The sequence below is a fragment of the Taudactylus pleione genome, unplaced genomic scaffold, assembly GCF_031769625.1.
Source record: "Taudactylus pleione unplaced genomic scaffold, aTauple2 ptg001362l, whole genome shotgun sequence".
NCBI classification, from domain to species: domain Eukaryota; kingdom Metazoa; phylum Chordata; class Amphibia; order Anura; family Myobatrachidae; genus Taudactylus; species Taudactylus pleione.
In genome coordinates, this window is record NW_028285762.1 from 647,275 (window position 1) to 671,873 (window position 24,599).

Below are 24,599 nucleotides of genomic sequence, written 5' to 3' on the forward strand. Positions count from 1 at the left end.
GCTATCCGGGTCTTGCGCATGCGCAGGACGGAGCCGCCTCCGTCGTGCGCATGAGCACTGGGCCAACATCGACCTGCTTACGAGCGCTCGCGAGCGGGTCTGAATTAGGCCCTAAGTTCATTGTCATGGCAAAGAGGGACTTTGCAATTAATTGCAATTCATCTGATCACTCTTCATGACATTCTGGAGTATGTGCAAATTGCCATCATAAAAACTGAAGAAGCAGACTTTGTGAAAACCAATACTTGTGTCACTTTCAAAACTTTTGGCCATGGCTGTAGTACAAGATATTGTATTTCAGTATACGCACAATTCAGCACAGCCCACAATTATGACTACACGACCTTACTAAATGTAGCTTACTTGCAAATGCCCCATTGATACCCAGTTACTCTCATTCAGCCACAAGCAGAGTTGCGACTGACAGGAGTACGACTCTGAACCACCCATAGTTATATACATTAAGAGCAGCTGGTGGATATTGAGCAAGCACATTGCTAAAAATCGCAAAATCTGTCCCCAAAATAGACATATCCATAAATGCAGTGTATGTACCCCAATTAGATGAAAGAGAAATATGTTCACCCCAAGTGTTTGATACTAGAAATTAGATTGGCGAAATATTTAGGACATGAGTTTTTAACAAAAATAACTGGAATAGTATGAAGTATCTGCAACACTTTAATTGTGTACTTTAGAGAACAGGATCTGTCTGAGGTGGTATTGAAGTGTATTAAGTTTTGTGGCTTTGTTAATGTGGATTCTGTGGCAGGAAGGTTGACGCACTGTGGTTCGGCCATAAAATGATGTGGGGGGGAGGGACATACAATGTTTTGGGGTTTGATGATGTCATGAGAGAGCATATACTGAGTTTCGGGGCTTTGATTACGAGGTTGTAAAAAAGTCTATAGTTAAATTGTGTTTGAATTTTCTTAATAAACTAAAATATATATTGGAGAAATGTAAAAATAAATAAAAATAATGACAGTAACACAAACAAGGTTAATAAGTCAGCAGTAGAGATGTTAATAATGCAGACGGCGAAGGCTGAGGTATACGGCAGATAGTAGTGTAGGACGCACAGGGGCACCAACCGCGCAAGATAGGTACCTGTTCCCTCGGTAGCGGGGGGCAAACCCTTTTTATTTGGGGGGGGGGGGGCTCTGACTGGAACAGACCAGCCACAATAATAGGGACTGCTGGGAAGCATGGTTTTAAAAATTAAACAATGTCAACACCCTTTACCTCAAAATAAACGATGTAAGACACAAAACACCCATACCAGAGGGGAAAACACTTTGAATACAACCCCAGAAAAACGAATTAATTCCCCCCCTCAAAACAAAGAGACAAACAAAAAAAAACACCCTCTAAAAAGTATAAACATGTAACTTTCCTTTCTATGAAAAAAAAAAAAATGAATCCCGCACATAAAAGGCCACCCCACTATGTGGACACGTAGGTCCTACGTCTGGCTGAGGCTCGGCCTCATGCTCTAGGCCTCCCTTAGCAACCAGTAACGCTTAGCAACCGCCGGCTACGCTGACGAACCAGAGCCGCGACCAATCAGCACCGGCTCCGCCCCAGCTGCCCGCCAATCGCATCCCGTCCCCCCTCGCGGTGATTGGCATCCCCTCGGGACCAGTGAACGCACGCCTGCCAGCCATCCAATCGGCAGGCAAAGGAGGCGGGATAACGGCTATTCAGCCCTCTCTGATTGGATCCTTTCAGCAAGACAGGAAGTGTAGTTGGCAGAGGGGACTTCCGGGCGTCTGCAGCTGCTGGGCTGGCTGTCCTCGTTGCTGATCAGTGTAGTGAGTGCGGTGTTGCTGCAGCGGGCGGGAACGGACAGGTAATTATTGCGGGGGAGGGGGGAGATACTGTGAGCGCCCCCTACCTCACACACCCAGTGCTGGGCTCCCCCCACGTGGTGTAGGGATGCTCCTTGTTTACATTCAGTCCAGTGCTGATCACTTACATGCAGTTATTTGTGCTGAGCTGCTATGACTGTTAGCAGGTGCTTATATAGCCCCCTGTGAGGCCACATGCTGCCTGGCAGCACTGCAGTGGGCTCATGTCCCTGGGCCTGGGTGTGCATATGAGTCATGTAGCACATGCAGGGTGAAGGGTGCTGCTTGCACCCAGTCAGCTGATCCCAGCAGCACAGTGCCTCGCATTATCCAATGTCTGCGCTTCCTGAATGCACGATTGTTGATGCCATTTCTGTAGGGGCCTGCGGAGGGCGCTGCCATCGCGCTGTGAGCTGGGGGCCTGCAGGCCCCTGATATGAAATGTGCATCTATAGTCCCATGAATTTTACTGCATCCTGCTTGTCCCGTGATTAACAATCTATCTGGCGCCAGCGGTTTAAAATTGCGGTTTGCAGTACCGTGAGTGGGAGTGGGTCATGAGTGGGCATGGAAAGCGCAGAGCGGAGTTGGGATAAGGGCAGAGATCTCTAGTGGTGCGGCTTTGCTGATGAATCTGCGTGTTAGAAGGATTTCCACTTAGAAGTGATACAGAAATCCAAAGGTGTTAGTTTATTTCCCCAATGGAAAGTGGTACAAATAAAGAGAGGTGGGCCACGTCTCCAGGCTGATTAGAGAAGCTGACGGGCGATGGTTCGGTGAAAGAGGGTGAATTGGGAAGTAGCGCGAGACCGAGCATCAGACCGTGTCCTGAGGGAATGTAGTGTTTTGTATGAGAAGAGAGTGGTCTCGGAGAATTGGGAGTAGTGATTTAGCAGTGATCACATTATTTATTGACTTTTCTTTTCATATAGCTCCTACATATTCTGTTGTGCTTTACCATTAAACACCATGATAAAGAGAATGGGCCCTAACGATGGTAAAAGGGTCCTGCTTGCCAACTATAGGGAAATAGGAGTCTGATATATGAGGATAAATGCTGCCTATTTCAGGTTGGTCCAGCCATATTGCAAGGGTAAAAAGTGCTTGGTGGGCTATATCACAGGTTCTCAAACTCGGTCCTCAGGACCAGAAACAGTGCATGTATTTTTTTTCAGGTCACCTCACAGAATCACAAGTGAAATAATTGTCTCCACCTGCGGATCTTTTAAAAATGTGTAATTGAGTAATGAATACACCTGTGCAGCTGCTGGGTGACCTGTGTGGGGTCCTGAGGACCGAGTTTGAGAACCACAGGGCTATATAATGCAGTCTCGAGTCACAAAAATGTTGATCTGGGGTCAGAGTGTTTGAGTATCGAAAAAGAACACATATAAGTTGTGTGGATTGTTTAGATATGTAGTATTTGTGTGTCTAGTGTTCACTCTAGGTCTAAGGGGTGTGGCAGGGAAAAGGGGGTGTGTCTTTAAGATGCGTCCCCCTGTTTGTCACTCTTGGGGGCGTACCCTGCACTTATAGATATGCCAGGCTGCCCCCAAGCGCTGCTGTCAGTGTGAATGGATGCTGGGCGCATGTACCCGGCATCTATTCACCGGCGGTGACCGCTACAATGCAGTTTTCCTCGCCCACGGGACACTGCGACCCGCGGGTAAAGACTGCACCCGCAGGCTTTCAGCGTGGCGCCATGCCGGGGGGGGGCAGATTTCTTTTTGCCCTTTTAGAAATAGGGAAGGGTGCGGCGTCCTGCAGAAACAGCCTAGCGGAAGCGCTATGTGTCTAATAGGTGGTTGCGGAATGTGATGAGCTGTTTGGAGAGGTGAGTTTCAGGGACCGTATGGAGGCTATAAGAAAGTCGTGTTGTGTGAGGGAGGGCGTTCCACCGGGTGGCTGCAGCCTGAATAGTTTCCTGTGGCTGAGAGTCTCGGTCTTGTGCGGAGGGGGTTGAGCTTGGAGATATTTCGAGGCTAGGGGGGAGATGTAGATTAAGCTTAATAAATCGAAGCCTGAGCTGATAATCTTCCCACCCTCCTGCATAACCTCACTTCCCACAATTTCATTATCTATTGACTGCACAACCATCTCCTCTAACCCCAAGTGCGCTGTCTTGAAGTTATCCTTAACTTCTCCCTCTTCTTCAACCCACACATTCAGTTCCTTTCGCACTCCTGCTGTTTTCATGTCTAAAATATTTCCAGGATCAGACCCTTTCATCTGGTCATCTCCTGATTTGGACTACTGTAACCTCCTCCTATCTGGCCTCCCTGACTCCCACCTCTCTCTACTCCAATCTGTCCTCATTGCTGCTGGTCGGTTCATCTTTCTCTCCAAACGCTCTACGTCTGTCTCCCCTCTCCTACATGCCCTCCACTGGCTCCAATTCCGAACCAAATTCAAGGTTCTTACACTCACTTACAAAGCCTTCCCCAATTCCTCTCCCATTTACATCTTTGACCTTATCTCCCTTCACACTCCCCTCCATCCTCTTTGCTCCGCTAATGAATGCCACCTCTCCTGCCAACTGATTACTTCTTCCCACGACCGTCTCCAAGATTTTGCGTGTGCTGTCCCTATCTGGAATTCTCTACCTCTCCATGTCTCTGCAAAACTTCAAAAAGTCTCTCAAGACCCACTACTTCATCAAAGACATCCATCATTCATCCTAACACTCTGTCCCATGCTCACTATCTACCCCATTTGTGTCACCCCTTTAGAAGGAATGGCTTTGTAATGCCAGCTGTAGGGATGCCACCTGTCAGAATACCGACAGCGGCATCCTGATGGCTGGTATACTGACAGGAGTCGGGTAAATATACTTCCCCTCCCTTCTTGTAGCCTAACCCTCCCCCCTTTGTGCCTAAGCCTAACCCTCCACCCCTATCTCAAGTCCCTTGTTGGGATTTCCCCGTCGACTGGTGGCGTCCCCTTTACAATGTACGCTCTCACAAGCAGGGCCCTCTTCCCCCATGTGCTTTTCCTTCCCTTACTATTACTTATGGAACCTGACTTCTGCCACCGTACTACATAATTAAATGCCATGACCGCTGCTGCAGCGATATTTATATACCATGCACTTGTCCTGCATTGTCTTGTACTGTAAGTCACTGTTCCCTTGTTCTGCTCAATTGTTTATGTACTGTTATGCACTGTGGAACCCCTGTGGCGCCATACAAATATAGGATGATAATAATGTCGTTTTGGTGATAGCCTTTTATGTTAAAGGTATTTCATATTGGATTTGGTAAGATAGGGTCACACAGTATAGCTCTTGACAGAACGGACCAGAGGTAGAAGAACACTTTTGCAAGGAGATGATTAGTCTAGCTGCTCCGTGTGTTCCAATTGGATCTTAGGGGTGAAAGTGTTTGGGGGAGGTCCAGTAGGACTATCGTGATAACCTGAGATGTTTCATAGTTGTATGTAATATGATTTGTAAACGGATCAGTGTTTTTCCCACGTCATATTGCCTGGGCAGTCCGCCCAGTAAAACTTCCTTGCCGTCCGGCACTGACCAGGCTGAAAGTCGTGCTGCACTGACGCTTCATATAGTTACATCAACACAACTTATTGGCCATGTCACAGCGCAGCTTGGGTTCTAGGGCTTATATTTCTCTTGGATGGTGGGAATATTATTAGCTCCATTTTGAAATATTGAGGTTACAAGAGGACATCCAAGATGACATGACAGACGGTAACGCTGGCTAACACAGATGGTGAGAGATTCGCAGAGGATAGGTACATTTCTGTGTCATCCTCGGAGATTATACTGCCATTTAAGAGAAGTAGTATAGATGAGAAGAGCCGAGGAACTCGGACTGAGCCTTGTGGCCTCCCAACTAATAAAGGAAGCTGGAGAAAGGGAAGCGAGCACTGAAAGTTATCTGCTATGTAGGATAAGAACCAGGATAAGAGAGTCCCCCTGATGACCCAGGGATTGTAGTGTGTGTAAAAGAGGAAAATCGTCACCAGTGTAAAGAGATGAGACGTCCAGGAGAATTAGAAATGAGTAATGGCCGTTTGATTTAGCAGTGGTTAAATCATTGACCGCCTTAGCCAGTGCTGTCTGAATGTTGGGAGCAAAAGTCTTAACTAAAAGGGTTCAGTACTGTGTGTGAGGTGAATGTAGGCAGGCCTGTATACTGATAGAAAGATACCAGCGCAGATGGCGATATTACAGATGTCGGATAAGGCTTGGTGAGCACAGAAAGAAGTGAACTGACAGGGATGGGCATTGATCTCCAATCATTAAGATCTTTGGATCGATTCCGGGGAACTGAGGTTTTAATGGAAGTGGTCTGATGCTGCAGCAGCGATATACTTACCTGGTCCCCGGCCTCTCCCGATACGCTGCGCAAGCGCTTTCCCTTTTTTTTTTTTTTCTTTTTTGAAACTGTCATCAGCAATCTTTATCAAATCCCTGGCTATGCATGCACCAAAATTAATATTGATCTTTGACAAGATCAAAATCATTTTACTGATCGTCCATGCAGACAGAGCAGGCGTGCTTGGATCCAAAAGATCGATAATATGGGCCCACCGATTGGCCATTCCTATGAACTGAGCAGTTGGCAGGATTGGGTAGGGTGTACAGATGAGTGTAAAGCTGGGTACACACCTCGGCGAGCCAGCGATGCGACAATGTGATGTATGAATATATCACGTCCTCACACACCGCACAATCCGCCGTGCGACGAGATATATTGTTACATGCTTGATAGTACTACACCGCGTGGTACATCGCACCGGTCCCATCTGATGTGCCGCTCACCAGATGGGACAATGTGACCACACAATTCATCAAATCATGAATTGTGTACACAGTGGTCAGGCAGAGTGGTCGCAGGTACCGTGGGTGTACATCAAACAGTGTAGCGTGTACCCAGTTTAAGAAATAGCTAGAGAACTCCTCTTTAATTTGTGTGATTAAATGAATGGGTGTGGGACAGGAGTTAAGATGGCTGTTGGTCGGGGAGGAGTAACCATTCCGTATCACTGTGTAAATCAGGGCAGAACAGACATTATTGTCAGCAGGTGGCCACAGTGTGCGTCATAGCCTTGGCTGGTGACGATGTTTGGGCCCTCTCCCATCTGATAGTACGAATTCGTCCAGCCGGCATTTCATCGATATGCGACATTGCCCAGTGATTTCATCATTCACCACAAATGAAGGGATTGCACTGTGTGTAGCAAAGCTGAATAGGCAAATACTAAAGCAGGAAAAGTGCCCAGGTAATGTCTATAAACCTCTACAATCCTAAGCTCCTTACCTGCACATTATAAGCACGTGGAAGTGGTGGGGTAATGTTAGACGTGTGATCGGGTTGTTATCTTATGTAGGGGCCGTTTGGTGCAGGGTTTCCCAAACTCTATTACAGTCCAGGTTTGACTTTTTATTAGTACCTCAGTCAATTTGATTTAACCAACTGGACTCGAGCATGGATATCCTTAAAACCTGGACTGTAATGGCGGAGTTTGGGAAATTCTGCCTTAGTGTAATTGGAAGACTACTATACACAGATCAGGTTCGGTAATATGAGCACGGTTACCGGGCATTACACATTATCAGGACCAAACAATGTCTGGTGGTCACCATTTCCCTCCTCTTGAGCATCTGATTTAATAAGTATGAAGCTTTCTTACATGCGGTTTAAGAATTGTTGTGTTTCTAATTTAGCGGAGGAAATGGGACGCAGGAAGTCGAAGAGGAAGCCCCCACCCAAGAAGAAGATGACTGGGAATTTGGACACCCAGTTTACATGTCCCTTCTGTAACCACGAAAAATCCTGTGACGTCAAAATGTAAGTGTCGGCTTTCAGTAATTGGTGACCCCTTTTATATAGTGTGTGCGTGTGTGTGTATATACATACATACAGTACCAGTCAAAAGTTTGGACACACCTTCTCATTCAATGGTTTTTGTTTATTCAAATTATTTTCAACATAGTAGATTAATACTGAAGACATCAAAACTATGAAAGAACACACATGGAATTATGTTGTAAACAAAAAAGGGTTAAATCAAAATGTTTTATATTGTAGATTCCTCAAAGTAGCCCCCTATTGCTTTGATGACCCCTTTGCACACTCTTGGCATTCTCTCAATCAGCCTCATGAGGTAGTCTCCTGGAATGGTTTTCCAACAGTCTTGAAGGATTTCCAGAGATGCTGAGCACTTGCTGGCTGCTTTTCCTTCACTCTGCGGTCCAACTCATCCCAAACCAGCTCAATTGGGTTTAGGTCGGGTGATTGTGGAGGCCAGGTCATCTGACTCAGCACCCCATCACTTTCCTTCTTGGTCAAGTAGCCCTTACACTGTACAACAAACCGTGTAGTGTGTACCCAGTTTAAGAAATGGGTTTGGGGTCATTGTCTTGTTGAAAAACAATTGATGGTCCCAGTAAGCGCAAACCAGATGGGATGGTATGGCGCTGCAGAATGCTGTGGTTAAGTGTGCCTTGAATTTTGAATAAATCACCAACAGTGTCACCAGCAAAGCACCCCCACACCATCACACCTCCTCATCCATGTTTCACAGTGGGAACCACACATGCAGAAACTATCCGCTCACCTTCTCTGCGTCTCCCAAAGAAACGGCGGTTGGAACCAAGAATCTCAAATTTGGACTCATCAGACCAAACTACAGATTTCCACTGGTCTAATGTCCATTCCTTGTGTTTCTTGGCCTAAACAATTCTTCTTGTTCTTCATCCTCAGTAGAGGCTTCTTCGCACCAATACGACCATGAAGGCCTGATTCACGCAGTCTCCTCTGAACAGTTGATGTTGAGATATGTCTGCTACTTGAACTCTGTGAAGACTTTATGTGGTCTCTAATCTGAGGTGCTGTTAAGTAGCGGTTTCTGAGGCTGGTAACTCTAATGAACTTGTCCTCTGCAGCAGAGGTAACTCTTGGTCTTCCTTTCCTAGGGTGGTCCTCATGAGAGCCAGTTTCATCATAGCATTTGATGGTTTTTGCAACTGCACTTGAGGATACATTCAAAGTTCTTGAAATTTTCCGTATCGACTGACCACCGTGTCTTAAAGTTAATTCAAAACCATTCCAGGAGACTACCTCATGAAGCTGATTGAGAGAATGCCAGGACTGTGCAAAGCTGTCATCCAAGCAAAAGGGGAGCTAATTTGAGGAATCTAAAATATAAAACCTATTTTGATTTGTTTAACACTTTCTTCTTCGGGGTCCATGGGGTCCACAGCCGATACGTTGGTGTATATAATCCAGTCACCAAACAGTTAAACGAGCTCTCTGCTCCCAGGATGCACCGGGTCCTCAACTTATATACCCTGCCCCCGGCCATAGGTAGCCAGTTCTTCCTGTTTGGTGAGGATTATATACATAGACAGTGGGACTGCTAGAGCAGTCCCGAAAACGAGTTAAAATAAAAAAAAGAGAGAATCTAACTCTCTGACTGAAGGAAGCAGCTAAGTGTCTGATGGGAGATGCGCCGGTCGCCCGCTCCATCTACCCCCCTCCGGCGCCGCAACACTGGTGTCGAGCCAGTGATTTCGGTAGGGTCACAGGGCCCTGGACTGCAACCGGGACAGGGGATGCAGGTAAGGTGGGATCGGCGACCGCTGACGCCGGGACCACGTGGCGGTCCGGCCTCCAGCGGTGGAGACTGGCCAGGGGCGCGCTGCAGTGAGGAGTCAGGTAAACTGTCTCCCGCACTAGACCACCGGGACATGATGGTTCCTGACAGCCGGGGGTTAGTTGGCGGCAGCCATGTTAGTTTGCCGGGTGGGTCCAGGCAGCATAGGGGAGGTCTGCTGTCCCCGGCGGCCCCTCCCCAGATTCACACGCTGGCCCAGCATGATGTTCACAGCTTCCTCATATGTCAGCCTCAGAACACTTTCAGGTGCTCTCAGCGGCTGCACACTCAGGAGGCTGGATCAGTCTCCCTGTATACCTCTCCTACGGTGACAGGTTTTACAGTGCTCTCTATCCTACTAAGCCTAGGGCTGTTCGTAGTGACAAGAGCTTAAAAATTGCATATGCGTATAGGGGGTGCCACACTACCTATACCATCTGCATCCTCACTTAAAGATGCCACTGATAGAAGGCTTGAAGGTTGTCTCAAGGCAGTCTTCTCGCTCTCAGGAGCGGCCACTCGTCCAGCTATGGCTACAGCTTTGGTTTCCAAGACCATTGAAGAATGGATGAAGACATAGGCAGAACCTCTACCAGATGCATCCAAGGAACAGCTGGAGATTATTTCCTTTTGTTAAGGAAGTAGCGTCTTATCTGGGAGATGCAGCATTAGACGCTGGTATACTGTCTTCCAAGGTATCAGCGGTCTCGGTGGTGGCACGCAGGGTCCTGTGGTTGAAAGATTGGAAGGCAGATGCGGGGTCCAAGAAGGCCCTAGAATCCCTTCTATTCACAGGAGGTATTCTTTTTGGTGCAGAATTGGACAAAATTTGTAGCTACGGTGGCCGCCTCTAAAGCAGCTGGCCTATCGTCAGCAGCTTTGGCTAGACCCAAACGGTCGTCTTTTCTTTTTTTTCGGCCACAGGGTAGGCTAGAGGTCAGCCCTCATTGAGATTTATTTAGACTAAAAGTACGGGATCTAGGAAACCCTGGCAGAACAAGCGTCCAGTTGCCAGAGCTCAGGATAAACCAGTGGCCTGATGGGACTGGCCTCCCCCTTGGGGATCCCAGGGTAGGGGGCCGACTTCTTCGGTTTTCAGAAGCCTGGCATCTCACGACAACAGATGCCTGGGTTCGGGAAGTGGTCTCCCGGGGGTACGCCCTGACATTCTAGAGAAGTCCTCCTCAAAAAATTTTTGCCATAAAACCGGAGGACTGTTCTGTAAAGGCCTTGGCCCTTAAACAGGCAATACAATCCCTGCTGATTTCGGGAGTTATCCCGGTTCCAGAGAATCAATTACTGAAAGGCTTTTATTCCAATCTATTTCAGAAACCAAATGGGTCCTACCGGCCTATTCTAAACTTGAAAGGGCTCAACAAGTTTATCCGAGCACCCAGGTTTCGTATGGAAATTTTGCAGTCGATCGTATTGGCAATGGAAGAGTGGGATTATATGGTGTCCTTGGATATACAGGACGCGTACCTCCATATACCAATCACCATTTGCGGTAGGGGGCGAGCACTTTCAATTCCAAGCTCTGCCTTTTGGCCTGCCCACAGCTCCCCGGGTGTTTACCAAGGAGATGGCATGTCTCAGACGCCAGGGCGTCAGGATCTTACCATACTTAGACGATCTCCTGTTGTTGGGACGATATCCACAGCAGTTGCAGAATCATCTGGGACTGACTGTGTCCTGCCTGCGCAGTCACGGCTGGATCATAAACTTCAAAAAGTCATCACCTCTCCCGGTACAGCAGATGTGTCACTTAGGGGCAAGCTTAGACTCCGTGGCTCACAGGATATATCTGCCGAAGGAAAAAATGATGGCCCTGCAGTTGCGGATACGCAGATTGCTTCACAACAGACTGATATCTGTACAGTCAGCAATGCGAGTGCAGGGGTCGATGGTATCCACTTTCAGTATGGTGGAGTACACCCAGTTTCACTCCAGACCATTACAGCAGTTAGTCTGGAGTGAAACTGGGCAACAGAATCATCGCGCAATCAAGTCTCAGATACTTCATCTCTCTCCAGAGGTTCGGTCATGGTGGTTGCGAACAAGTAATCTCAGCCAAGGTAGTCCGTTTTGGGTGTCGGATTGGGTACTTCTCGAGACCGATGCCAGTCTTCAGGGCTGGGGGCAATGACTGGTCTGCACACGTTTCAGAGGAGATGGACAGAGGCAGTAAGTAATAATACGGTAATCCCTATCGCGCACAATATCAGGCGCAGCAAATAATCCCAATAGTACCACCAATACTAAATACACATAGAAAATAGACAAATGAAAATTGCGCTCCTTCCAGGACAAGAACAAATTATATGTTATACCATACAAGAATAAATAATGTTCATCAAAGTCCCAATAGTGAATTTTCTTCCAAAACAATTTTTTTTTTGAATTTCTCCTTCTCCACGTTCCCTTTAGGATACCTCAGTCTTAGTGGACCTCAAAAAAGAACACCGGAAATATTCCACATAGCGTAATACTGTTTAATCACCACAAACAAGCAAATATTAGTGCACTTATAGGGGTGAGTAATCCTGCGTACCAGAGGTGAAGGTGGGGAATCACTGCAGGACCAGAGGAGAGGAACTAGAACAACATATCCGAGTAGAGGTATCCAGGCCTGGAGGGAATATTAGAACTTATCTACTTGTGACATGTATATGTTTTGCCTTGCTCTGGTACGCAGGATTATCTTTCCGCCTTTTGCTCTTCTTCCCAGAGTCATCAGGAAGATCAAGCAAGAAGGCAGTACGGTGATACTAATAGCTCCAGCATGGCCGGGACGCCATTGGTTCACCGATCTACAGGGTCACGCCGTGGGCACTCCGTGGCTGCTTCCGTTAAGACGAGATCTGTTAATACAGGGTCCATGTCTGTACCCGGATCTGCCTCATCTATCTGACAGCATGGCTCTTGAGGCCTCCGTCTTGAGGAAGAAGGGGTTTTCTGAGTCTGTGATACAGACAATGTTGAAGGCACGTAAACCAGCCTCTGCCAGGATTTACTATAGAATTTGGCACTCGTTTTTTCACTGGTGTGAACTGAGGAAATATGACCCGGAGATTTTTAGGGTCTCGAGTGCTAGCCTTTCTTTTAAACTGGTTTGGAGAAGGGGCTCCGCCTAGCCACCTTGAGGGTGCAGGTTTCTGCCCTCTCGGTTTGGTTTCAGCGGAAAATCGTGCTGATGCCAGATGTGAGGACATTTTTTCAGGGGGTGCTAAGGGTTCAGCGTCCCTCTTTTTTTCCCCTGGTGGCCCCGTGGGATTTGTCACTAGTTCCCAGGGCTTTACAGGCTCCACCGTTTGAGCCCCTGAAATCGGTGGACCTCAAATGGTTGACAGCGAAGACCGTGTTATTTCTCGCCATTGCATCTGCACGCAGAGTCTCTGATCTAGCAGCGTTTTCTTTCCGCTCCCCCTTTTTAATTTTTCATTGGGATAGAGCGGTACTTCGTACTAAGGCAGGATACCTTCGAAAAGTGGTATCCAGGTTCCTTATGAATGAAGAAATTGTGGTTCCAGCCTTTCAGAATACAAGCCTTTCGGTAGGTGAGGCTTCCTTAGATGTTGTCCGTGCGCTACGAATATATGTGGATCGCAGCATGAGGAAGTCTGATTCCTTTTTTGTACTGTTTGGCTGTCCTAAGCGGGGCTGGCCAGCCAATAAGCAGACGTTGGCAAGATGGATTCGGATGACAATTTCTCAGGCATACACACAGGCTAGTCTGGTGGTGCCGGGCTCAGTAACGGCTCATTCTACATGGTCAGTGGGACCTGAACAATTGTGCAAGGCAGCCACATGGTCTCCCGTCCATACTTTTTGTCAAGTTCTACGCATTTGACACCTTTGCCTCTCAGGATGCCTCCTTCGGGGCGTAGGATTCTCCTCTCTTCCGAGATACAGGAGCGTCCCCGCCCTTAGAGGTTATTGCTTTGGGATATCCCCAACGTATCGGCTGTGGACCCCGAAAAAGAAAATAAGAGCTATGGTATAACATACCTTCGTTAACTTTTTCTTCGAGGTCCATGGGGTCCACAGGACACCCACCCTAACGCACCTGTGGTTTTAGGTATCTATAATTTTCCCTCCTTTATGAGAGAGTGGTCTAGAGAACATGGGTGGTTCTTCTTGTCTTTTTCTTCGCCTGCTTGAGCTTGATAACGAACTGGCTACCTATGGCCGGGGGCGGGGTATATAAGTGAAGGACCGGTGCATCCTGGGAGCAGAGAGCTCGTTTAACTGTTTGCTGTCTGGATTATATACCCCAACGTATCGTCTGTGGACCCCATGGACCTCGAAGAAAGAGCGTTAACGAAGGTATGTTATACCATAACTCTTATTTTTGTTTACAACATAATTCCATGTGTGTTCTTTCATAGTTTTGATGTCTTCAGTATTAATCTACTATGTTGAAAATAATTCAAATAAACAAAAACCGTTGAATGAGAAAGTGGCCAAAGTATTGACTGGTACTGTGTGTGTGTGGATAGATATCTATCTATATCATCTTACGGTGGCGGTGATCTTGGTAAGTCATAGTTGGGTAACGGTGCCATCTTAAAACACCTAAAATGGTTGAAGACGAGTGGCCTTGTGTTCCTGTCTACCAATGAGTGTGGAGGGGAGTTTCACTCCCCAGTCTGAGATCTTTTAAAATGACTTTGTGATGTCTGCTGCCCCCATCCCCGAATATCCGCCACTCAGTCTCTGAAAAGGTTGCACTGATGTGTGGCTTAGAATCGTTCATTTGGGCACATTTGTCCCTGCTGCACCTTGTAGTAATCCATAATTGGAAAGCAGTGTAGGTCTGGCCTGCCAGATGGCCCTGGTGGTGTCTGCGGAGACGGATAATTCATGTAACCTAAACCGCTCTGCGTTCTGCTGTTATGGAGCATACACGCTGTCAGATGAACGATTGACTGTTTTGAACAATCTGAACGATTTGATGAACGATTTTTGACTGCATTAAAGTGAATGGAATCGTCCAAATCTGACTGCAAACACATCAGATGTCAGATATCGTTACCTGACCAGCGGGAACGCGCATCGTTCGTCGTTCATCTGACAAACATGTCAGATATGTCAGATTTTCCTTCAGATATGAACGATTAAACGATTTTTAAAATCGATATCATTCAGATCTGAAGAAAAATCTGACCGTGTGTTTGCTCCATTAGACTTGTCCTATTTGATGAGGAACTGTACATGTAATAAATGGCCCCTATGTCACCCAGCACAGCCAAGCAGTGGGTTATCTGGTGCCATAGGTCCTATTTATTAACATGAAATTTGTTGCAACAATAACTATAGTTAAAGTATAAAACAAAAAAGACTTAAGTGCCGTTGTCGCCATTTCTACGCCTTTACAATGGAGCCTCTCGCACCTCATGGCTCTGACCCCTATATGTTTTAGCGTGAATTAACAGAATTTATTTTCATTTTATCAATTCAATTTACACTGTGATGTGGGAGGAAAAAAAAACACTTTGTTCCAAGAATAAGGCTGTTAATGCCTCATTGCTGGTCACACCGGACCATGGTTGCCCAGGTGTGATTGTGGGAAGCCCCGGGTGGTTTTTGTTGTGACACCCAGTTTGCCTGATAGCGGTGTTCAAGCCTTTCTTCCTATGCCTTCCCATGTACACCCCAGTGTCTATGGCTGCAGCCTGTGTGGGTCATTCATCACTGGCTCATCTCCCCACGTGACAGCACCCACGTGTTCTTGTGTCCTCTGTGTGATGTGGATGTGACACCTGTAAATGTTTTCTCAGAACTGTTTTTTTTTGTTTTTTGGAGGCTTATACTGTGTTACATTATACTAGAGCACTATGTATGGTACATATTATTGCCGATAAATATCCTGTGGTTACTGTGGGAATCCTATGCACCTAATAATGGTGGTATTGTATTAATCTGTTCTATTTTACTTGTTCCAGGGACAGAACTCGAAATACAGGGGTCATCTCATGCACAGTGTGCCTGGAGGAGTTCCAGACCCCGATAACTTGTATCCTTTCTATAACAGAAGTCTCCCGTCTACCTGGTAATATGTACACCTGGCCCTACAAGGGATTACTCCCTCCACCCCCCCTCATTACTGGTGTCACACCTGTGACTGATATTATGGGCAGGGGTCTCAGCAGAAGCCATTGTATTAATGTGGGGTAGGCTGGTGGGACTGTCCCGTCTTTTCACCCATTTCTCCAGATCCCCTCCATGGTATGGCGGCTGGTTTGCTTGATCCACAGATGTTGGCAACATTATTATTAGTTACCTCTGTGTACCTCAGGCAGATTACTTTGCACGTTACAGATGGGAACACACTGTAATAAAACAAGACTGGGTAATAACAGACGACCATAGAGGTAGGAGGGCCCTGCTCACCAGCTTGCAATCTATAGGAATATCATTGTCTGTCGTAATGGTGCCGGTGGGATTGATACGGACATGTTGGGATCTTCCTGGCACGGCCTGGCTGCTTGGGCACAAGAAGCAGCCTTTAATGTTATGACCTGGTGAACATCACGTTATACTAGAATGTGTTTTTTGTACTCTTTATGCATTATTAGTGGCTGTGCATTCACAGATGGGGGACGGTGATGGCCATATTTAGTGTGCTCGCTCCACATTGTACAGACACGTCCCGATGCGTTATAATAGTAACATGCAGAGATTGTGGCTGGTGTCTACGGCACTGTATAACCTCGGAAGTCCGTTCTACCTTTAACTCCGCACCTCAGATCTCTCAGAGCCGGTGGATGTTTACAGCGACTGGATCGATGCCTGCGAAGCAGCCAATCAGTAGCAGGCGTCCGTCTCCTTTCACGAAACTGATTTAACAAATCTGCACCCCCTCAATCTACAGTTCTCACCGCTCCTGATGTAATGACTGGAAAATCGAGAGCGCCCTCTACCTGCATCTGCGGGATTTACAGTAGCGTTGTCCAAGACTTCAGCATCCATGGGACCTCAGCTGCTATAATAGCTGATTCTAACGGGTCGCAATTGTCCGGCTAACTTCATTTAAAAGTTTTTTGCTTTTATTTAGAATTTTTTTTATTTTATTTTTTTTATCTCATGATAAATTCTCAGATGATTTATTTATATGACGATCTCATTGGATTCTTTACCTGGCACCCAGCACGTGTACATGGGAGGGTCGGGAAGTCCTAAAAAAAAAAAAAAGATGGTCAAAAAAACCCATTTCTAATAGTTGCTGACATTACCCAGTATGTGAGTACTTCATAGAAGGTAACGCCTTTGTGTGTAGGAGGAGAGCTAGTGAAGCGCACAAGCATCGTACAGAAGCTAGGCCTCAGTTTTCCTCGTATATATGAAGCTGAATTACACAGTTAGGAAGTATTGTCATGAAAACGGCTCCTATGGGCTATAAAGCTGAGATGGTGAGAAATGATATATTTCCAGCGATGTTACTAGCCGTGCCACCAGAGAAGTGACGGGAGGCGCATCGGACACGGTTAGCCAGGCCGAAGCACATTTTTATTTTTGTGTTCATATATAAATTTTTAGATTTAATTAGTACATAGCCATGGATATTTAGCAATACCCAGTAGTGGGTTTAGCTGCTGTTTAATCATTGTTTGGTACTATAGTATCTTTTATGCTATAAAAGCATGGTTACCGTGTGTTCAGTGGGACGCACTATCTCCTTATAGTATAAGTACCACCTTCCTTATCCCGGGATGATGTGCTGCAGACTGGCTCTGGCCTGTGCTTTAGGCAACAAGCCTTCATGATCCTTGGGTTACCCTTAAAGGGTTTTAGTTTTTGTTTTTTTTTGAGTAGTGACCACACCCCTCCTGTTAATAAATAAGCACAGTGTGAATTGTACAAGGGAAGGTGCACAAATTGGGTACGTTGCCTGTGACCGGCTGTTGTACATGGATAATTCAGTAGCTGGAGACTGTTTGCAGATGGTCCATCCCTTCGGTAAAAGTTCAGTCACCGTTGGATACGCTTAAAGTTTTTTTTTGTTTTTTTTTTAAGCAGGATTTAGAAAAATACTTTTATTTTTACCAATTTTTTTTTTTTTATTTAGAATTTCATTGTTCATCCCAGTTCTTGTCATGTGACCTGATTTCGGTATTTGGTTATAACGTAACATTTGTTTGACATAACGGATGGATGTAGAATCCTTTCTCCTTCAGCTGCTGGAGGTGGGTCCCTGGTGATGTCGCACGTGGGTACCTGAACACTCACCAGTACAAGCATGGGTCGTATAAATAAATCTGAAGCTCTTATTTAAGTAGCTTTAAAGGATAACTTGACCCAAAGCTAAACAAATTCTGTTTTTAGGTGGAGTTCACTGTATTGGCAGAATCACTGCTTAATGTTCATTCTAGCACCCTGCACCTGTCGCAACCTGTGCAGTTCCTCATTCCTGCTTGGGGTGTAGCTCTCTGGTGCTTCTAGCACATTCAGCTGATGCAACAAACTGCTGAGATACAGACCAGCGTGTGCTAGAAGCACCAGAGTAAAGAGTTACCCTCCAGGCAGGAAAGAAGAACTGCATGGATAGTGACTGGTGCAGGGTGCTAGAATGAACACTAGCTGCTTCTGGTGAGGGAGTAGTGATGGGGTCTGATCTCGTTGCCTGTAGCTTCCCACTCAACTATCGCTGTGACACTGGAACGTACCCAGGTGTGTAAGGTTTTGCCATGAAATTATGTATAAATTAATATTGCGTTGATTAAATATTTCCAGGCTCTCTAATGACTGAGGAAGCAAAGCTTTGCGTGAGCAGCTTCCTGAGTGACCGGGACTCCCTGATCCGCAATAGGAAAAGACCCAGCAACCAAACTAATACTGGTGCTAATAGCAGCTTTGCTGTACCCCAATGCACTACAACTTAACCCGACATGCACCTTGCTTTAAGATCAGTGGTTCTCTACTCCATTCCTCAAGTGCCCCAACAGGTCATGTTTTTTTGGATTTCTTAAATCATGCACAGTTGAGTTAATCTTTCACTTGGTCAGGTATTATCCCACTGGATTCCACAGACAAAAATCCTGAAAACATGGCTTGTTAGTGGTACTTAAGGAATGGAGTTGAGAACCATTGATCTAGATAACATCTGCTGTGTGTGCCAATATAGTATTAACTTATTTTATTGGCCTAAAGGATTTTGAGATAAGTGACGAAGGGTGGGTGGGGTATTTTTTTCCTGTGCACAGCACACTTCCTGTTTTAAAATGGGGATGGTATGTTGCATCTGTTACTGTTACATGATATCCTTATTGGCACAAGTCTTATTTTAGGTTAATTGGCCATTTTGTAATTACACATTGTTATTGTACTTGGTTGTTTTATTAAAGACAAAGTACAGGCTCTGTGGTCTGGATTTTATATTCATTCTACTGTTATGTTGCACATTTCCATTGTATCGGTGTCCATGGGTTGCATTCATGTTTATAGTTATATGGTGTAACATGCAGTACCCTTAATCTGCCACAAGATGGTGCCATTGGTGATGGTCATGATCACCAGAATTGAAATGTTCATTGTATTACTTGCTTCCATCAATTAAGATTCTTAATATGACCGGGAACTGCCCGCAGTGGACTGGGCGGAATAGCGTGCAGATTGTGGGCAGTTATCTGATCATACTTTAATAATGTAGATGCTGATTTTAAGATTATAAAGTGGTCCTTCATCCTGATCCAACAACGACCATGGTAGACATAGCTTTATATCAGAACTACATAGCAATACAAAGTGTAAAGGGAAAATATAAATAACTTCTGCTGAAGAGAGTAAACCCTGGTGTGTGCCCTTTATACTAAATACAGCTGCACCAGTAACTATCTCCTAAGTTAGCCAGCCTGGTCGTGATGGAGTTTGTAGTCCAACAACAGCCAGACGCTTGTTGGACCTTATAGTGCCACATCTGCTGAGAGCCACGTGTTTGCTCCCCTCTGTCCTGGATTTGGTAATGTAGCATTTGAGAGGATTGTGGTGTAAATAGAATTAGTTGCCTTATTTCTTTTTATTTGCTTTGTTTGTAGAGGGTTATAGTGAAACAAATTAATTTAGTTCCACAATCCGTTGTTATAGTATCAATTGCTAATTCTAACCCCCCCCCATCTCTATTGTAATTTCCAGACCTGTATTGATCTGCAGTGTTAAAGTTACCGGATCACACTATACTGTACATAATTAAAGGAACTTCATTGTGAAGGGGTGTTTGAACCCAGTGAGCAACAATTTATCACTTTGCTGTAAAAGTGTTTTTAGTTTTTTTTTTTTTTCTGTAATATTAAAATGGAGATTGTGTGACACAAGTGACTGATGTGTTGTGCTAAATGCCTGGGTAAGTGTTCTGATTATATACTGCATCCAGTGTTCTCCCCACACTTTATTTCTCAGGCGATCAGCCCGGCAAAATTCTCCTGCCGCCTGGCACTGTGAAGGCACACTGTACTGATGTTTTACGTAGAAACGTTGGTGCAACAGAACTTATTGGCGTTATCAGTGCCAGGTGCCATCAGACTGGAGGGCAGAGCTGATCTCTCGCTCAGTGTAAGAGGAAGGGCGCCCGGTTGACAGTGGAAACAGTCACCGATGAAGAGTGGACTGTCTGCTTTTCAGTGGCCGTGTGTTTGTTACTGCCCCACTTGTTGGCTACACAGAAGTATCTGGGCAGCGCTGCCTTCTGTGTCTAGATAGCCAGCCCAGACACAGCCCCCACTGGCCATCGGTCCCGCCAGCAAGCTGGGGTAGTGTCTGGGCTGGCCAGCGGTCCCGCCAGCAAGCTGGGGTAGTGTCTGGGCTGGCCAGCGGTCCCGCCAGCAAGCTGGGGTAGTGTCTGGGCTGGCCAGCGGTCCCGCCAGCAAGCTGGGGTAGTGTCTGGGCTGGCCAGCGGTCCCGCCAGCAAGCTGGGGTAGTGTCTGGGCTGGCCAGCGGTCCCGCCAGCAAGCTGGGGTAGTGTCTGGTCTGCTCTAAGGATTTTCTACTCCAAAATGTATGAAAACCTGTGTAAGGAATTGCATGAAGCAGAACAGACTAAATAATCTGATGCTGATTTCACTAGAGCACAGGTTCTCAAACTTAGCTGTACCTGTGGATCTTTAAGAATTTGTCAGTGAGTAATGAGTGTCCCTGCTGGGAGACATGGAAAACATGACCTGTGTGGGGTTCTGAGGACCGAGTTTGAGAACTTCTGCACTAGAGGTACCAGATCCTGGGCCCTTTGGAGTACCCGGTGGGAACCAATCGAAACACATGGAGAACATACAAGCTGTACATAGATAAGGACCTCAACAGGAGGTGGACTCCTGACCAGAGAGCTGAGGCTACAATGCTAACCACTGAGCTACCCTGTTATCAGTATAGTGTGGCTGTATATCCTAGTGTCAGCTGTATTACTCTGCGTTATGTACTGTGGATGATTCACCCATTGTTAGGCTCTCTCCCAGGATCATGTAATGTGGGTATCTCTGCCATTGTTGGGCGCTCTCCTCCCAGGATCATGTATGTGTGTATATGTATGTGCGTGTATGCTTCCAGGTGGTACATCCAGCACATGGTGTCCTACATCCAGCCGCTCACTATAGATCAGTTAGGACTGGCACCGTGCAGGGGGTTCTGGGAGAGAGACTCCTGTGTGTTGCTGTATGATAGACTGGTCTGTACACATAATCCCCCTATCATTCTGCATTGTGTCACTACAGCAATACTTATTCCAGGTCCACACACCCCAATAAACCAAACTGAGGCCGGTTAGAAATATATATAGAAATATATTTGCAGTCGGGTCTTGAACAGAGCAGACGTGAGGTGGTTGATGACTACTGCGGTGCTGAGAGGGGGGGCTGGGGACATGCACAAAACAGAGCCAGGCATGGCATTGTAGTCTGCAGAGCATTGCACCCGTCGCAGGGGTGGTCATCACTGAAGATCATTGCCCCTATCAACCTCTCACCTGCCAGAGCATTATTCTGCCTCCCGTCAGAGACCTGTACAACATCCTATATCACCATCACTGCAGATGGCATTGGTGGTAAACGCCTAACTCCCCAGAGCATTGCTGCCCTGACCCCTTACACCTGTTTAATCCGCTTACCCTTCTGTCCACGGCTGGAGTGATGCTCTGCGGACACTAAGCTACGACGTGGCATTGGCAGCAAAGGACAGTTAAATGTCGCAGAGCTTCATTCACATGAACGCAAGCCTTACATAGAATTGTGACCTTAGTGTAGCCTAAATCTACCCTCAGACCCTCCCAAACCTATCGCGTTAGGGGCACAAAAAGATTGAAATGTCTTTCTCAGGCCTTCAACACGACCAAGCTGGAGATGTGATATAAAGAGGAGGGGGAGGGCACAATGTCTTGTTAGACGACTTTAGAGTGAAACCGTAGGAGCAATGCTCTGCAGACGGCAATATGAAAAATGAGCTGTTTTTGGTTCCACGAAAAAAAAAAAAAAAAGGTGACGCGCTGCAGCCTGCCAGGCATGTAAGAAATAGGTTTTATTCCTTTATGCCAATGCAGGGGGGGGGGGGGGGGGGGGCGGTGTCTGGCACAGAATGGGCAGTTTTACCCCTTTTCTGCCAGGAAAGCAGAAAGTGGATCGGACGATTATCATTCTCTGCCAGAACAGCAGGTATGGGGATGGGCAGTGTCTACATGCCAGGAGGCAGGCTGGCATAGAGCGGGTATCATTTATTCTTACTCTGCAAGAGCAAACACGGAGAGTGGGTAGCATTTAACCGCCCCCCTTTGCCAGAGCAACTAGCACATGCTGGCACAGAGTGGGCAGCAATAACACCGTTCTCTGTCACAGTAGCAGGCACACACTGGCACAAAAGAGGGCGTGTAGAGGTTATTTTGGGAATGGATGCTGTTACTCAGAGTTGTAATACTGATGGCTGTTGTCATAGTGGCCATCCTCCTCGCCGCTGGCCTCCATGCAGTACTTGGAATCGTAGACTTGGCGCGGAAGCCCATACACAGTCATGCCTTGTTGAGATGCCCCCTTGTTTGTTCCCATTTGCAAGGGTATGGTCTGGGTGTCGCATTGCTCCATGCCGAGCTTCTGCTCGAAGATCTGACGCTTGGTACCTGGAGCCGTCATGCCAGACTGAGGAGAGAGGGAATGGTACATTGGTCACACAGCGCCTCATGCCCGCAGTCCTGTTACAATTCCCTTGAGAGCTGGATAGCAGCTGGTACATTACACACCACTCACCTGGGATGCTCCTTTATTGGTGCCCATCTGTAAGCTTATGGTTGCTTGGTCCAGGGGCTGATCATTGCCCAGTTTGGGGTCATACAGGTGTCTACGGGTGCCATATGATGTCATTCCCTTTTGGCTGGCAAATTTGTTAGTTCCCATCTGCCAATGGATGTGAGAAATGTATTATAATTCTTATTTATAGGATGCCAAAAGGTGTCGGTGGAAACAACATAAAAAAATACACAAGAAAACCACAATACACATAAACCAACAATGGTTGGGGAAGAGGGATGGATAGGGGGGGACTCACTGGGGCCTAAAGCAAGTTATAATGGGTGTGACAATGGGGAGTAGGGAGCATAAAATGAGCCTCTGCCCTCAAAGCGGGTGCACAGACAGGATCGGGGTCACTGGAAGGAAGAATGGGGAACAGGTGTGCACTGGTGACGGGGATAGTGCTAGGAGGAGAGAACGAGGGAAGAGAGTCCTGTCCCTGAGAGCTTACAGTTGTATTTTGAGCCTTACACCTACAGGCCCATTCCCCGTACTGCCCATTCTGATTGGTGGACATGGATGATTGGCAATCCGTCAACGAATCAGGGAAATTCAACGTGTTAAAAATCCACCGACTCCCAAATCCTGGCCATTTCCGGAGGGAAACCGAGATTGTCCAACATGTCGGTTTTCTTTGATAGCCCGGCGTCGGCAGAATGGAGAATTGCCCCGATACTAGTTACCTGTATGAGCCCCATATATTAGGAAGGGAGTAAACAGGAGGGTGAACTGGTAGAGATGGTATGCAGTCGGGAAGCCGGCGGACCTAATCCCGACAGCCGGCTTCCCGACTGCTTAATCCCGGCGAGTGTTAAATGACAGGCGTCTAAATCTAGGGGGGGGAGGGTTAGGTTAGGGGCTCCCGGTGGGGACTTGGGGTTAGGCACCCCCCCCCCCCTGGGAGACTTAGGTTTAGGCAGCGGGGAAAGGGGCAATAGGGTTAGGCACCCCTAAGGAGGGTTAGGGGGCAGAATAGGTTTGTCAATACTTACCTGGGGACAAGCGGGATTTTCATCCTTGTCAGGCTGCCGCTGTCGGGATTTGAACCGCCGGCCAGGGGTCCGGCAGCAAATCATACCGATGCCGGTAGAGAGGGCAGGTGGATGGTCATGGGTGCTGATTAGAGGGATAATGATTGCTGATAGGCTGGTGTGAGTCTTAGGGGCTTGTTTAAAGGTGTGTCGGCACCAGTATCCCGACCGTCAGCATCCCAAAGGTAAGTATCGGGGTGCAGGGGGAGGGTAGCATTAGCTAGCGGGCTTAGGGTTAGGCACCGGAGAGGGGCGGTAAGGGTGTGGGGAGGGGGAGGTTAGGTTTATGCACTAGGAATGGGGGGTTAGGATAGGGGATAGAAAAGTACTGACCGTTAGGTTCTATGGGTGTCGGGATCCTTGCTGTCGAAATGCCGCTGTCGGTATTCTGAACAGCGGGATCCCGACATCCGGGATATCATATCCAACTCTGTGTGAACACTTCTCCTGAATCTGCAGCTGTATTTCTACAAATTAGCATCATTAGGGCTGACGGGTTGCCAGGCACCTCCTGCATCCTACTGACTGGCAACGAGTGTTATTATAATAAGTATACAGAATACAGGGCCTGAAACAATCAACATTGTCAGCCTATCTTACACGCTGGCTGAGAGGACAGTGCATGTACAGGTTTGGTGTAGTGGGATATAAAGTCGGCGGTGATTGGGTACCACGCCAGCCGTACGGCCTCCGATGATGAAGTATTGAGCTTGCTGCGAGGGATAACTAAAGTACCTAACTCGCAGCGGGGGATAGATTACACCAGAGTAATTCATTATTGCTCCTGTGAGGGGACAGCTGCTCCGAAAAGCATCTGTCCCCTCGTTTAGTATCACAGC

At 46.9% G+C, this 24,599-nt stretch overlaps 2 protein-coding genes across 2 annotated transcripts in view; one reads left to right on the forward strand and one right to left on the reverse strand.

The window, feature by feature from the left end:
• The first annotated feature begins 1,726 nt into the window (after positions 1 to 1,726).
• On the forward strand, positions 1,727 to 18,845 carry ELOF1 (elongation factor 1). Its single transcript, XM_088463414.1, has 4 exons — positions 1,727 to 1,852; positions 7,540 to 7,663; positions 15,416 to 15,486; positions 16,220 to 18,845. The coding sequence occupies exons 2-4, from the start codon at positions 7,548 to 7,550 to the stop codon at positions 16,282 to 16,284; spliced, it is 252 nt and encodes an 83-aa protein (XP_088319540.1). The 5' UTR covers positions 1,727 to 1,852; positions 7,540 to 7,547; the 3' UTR covers positions 16,285 to 18,845.
• Positions 18,846 to 21,229: 2,384 nt separating this feature from the next.
• The window catches only part of CNN1 (calponin 1), a 58,885-nt gene continuing 55,515 nt past the window's right edge, over positions 21,230 to 24,599 (reverse strand). Inside the window, exons 6-7 of the mRNA XM_088463415.1 lie at positions 22,688 to 22,834; positions 21,230 to 22,579 (exon numbers count right to left, since the gene is read on the reverse strand). Coding sequence (XP_088319541.1) covers positions 22,343 to 22,579; positions 22,688 to 22,834 — 384 coding nt within the window. The 3' untranslated portion in view covers positions 21,230 to 22,342. The remainder of the gene's footprint in view (positions 22,580 to 22,687; positions 22,835 to 24,599) is intronic.

What these genes read in the sequence shown, in the direction of transcription:
- ELOF1 (XM_088463414.1), top strand. Translation starts at nt 7,548, where the DNA reads ATGGGACGCAGGAAGTCGAAGAGGAAGCCCCCACCCAAGAAGAAGATG. An exon ending in AAATCCTGTGACGTCAAAAT is followed by an intron (nt 7,664 to 15,415) that starts GTAAGTGTCGGC and finishes TACTTGTTCCAG; the next exon opens with GGACAGAACTCGAAATACAG. An exon ending in GTTCCAGACCCCGATAACTT is followed by an intron (nt 15,487 to 16,219) that starts GTATCCTTTCTA and finishes TCCGCACCTCAG; the next exon opens with ATCTCTCAGAGCCGGTGGAT.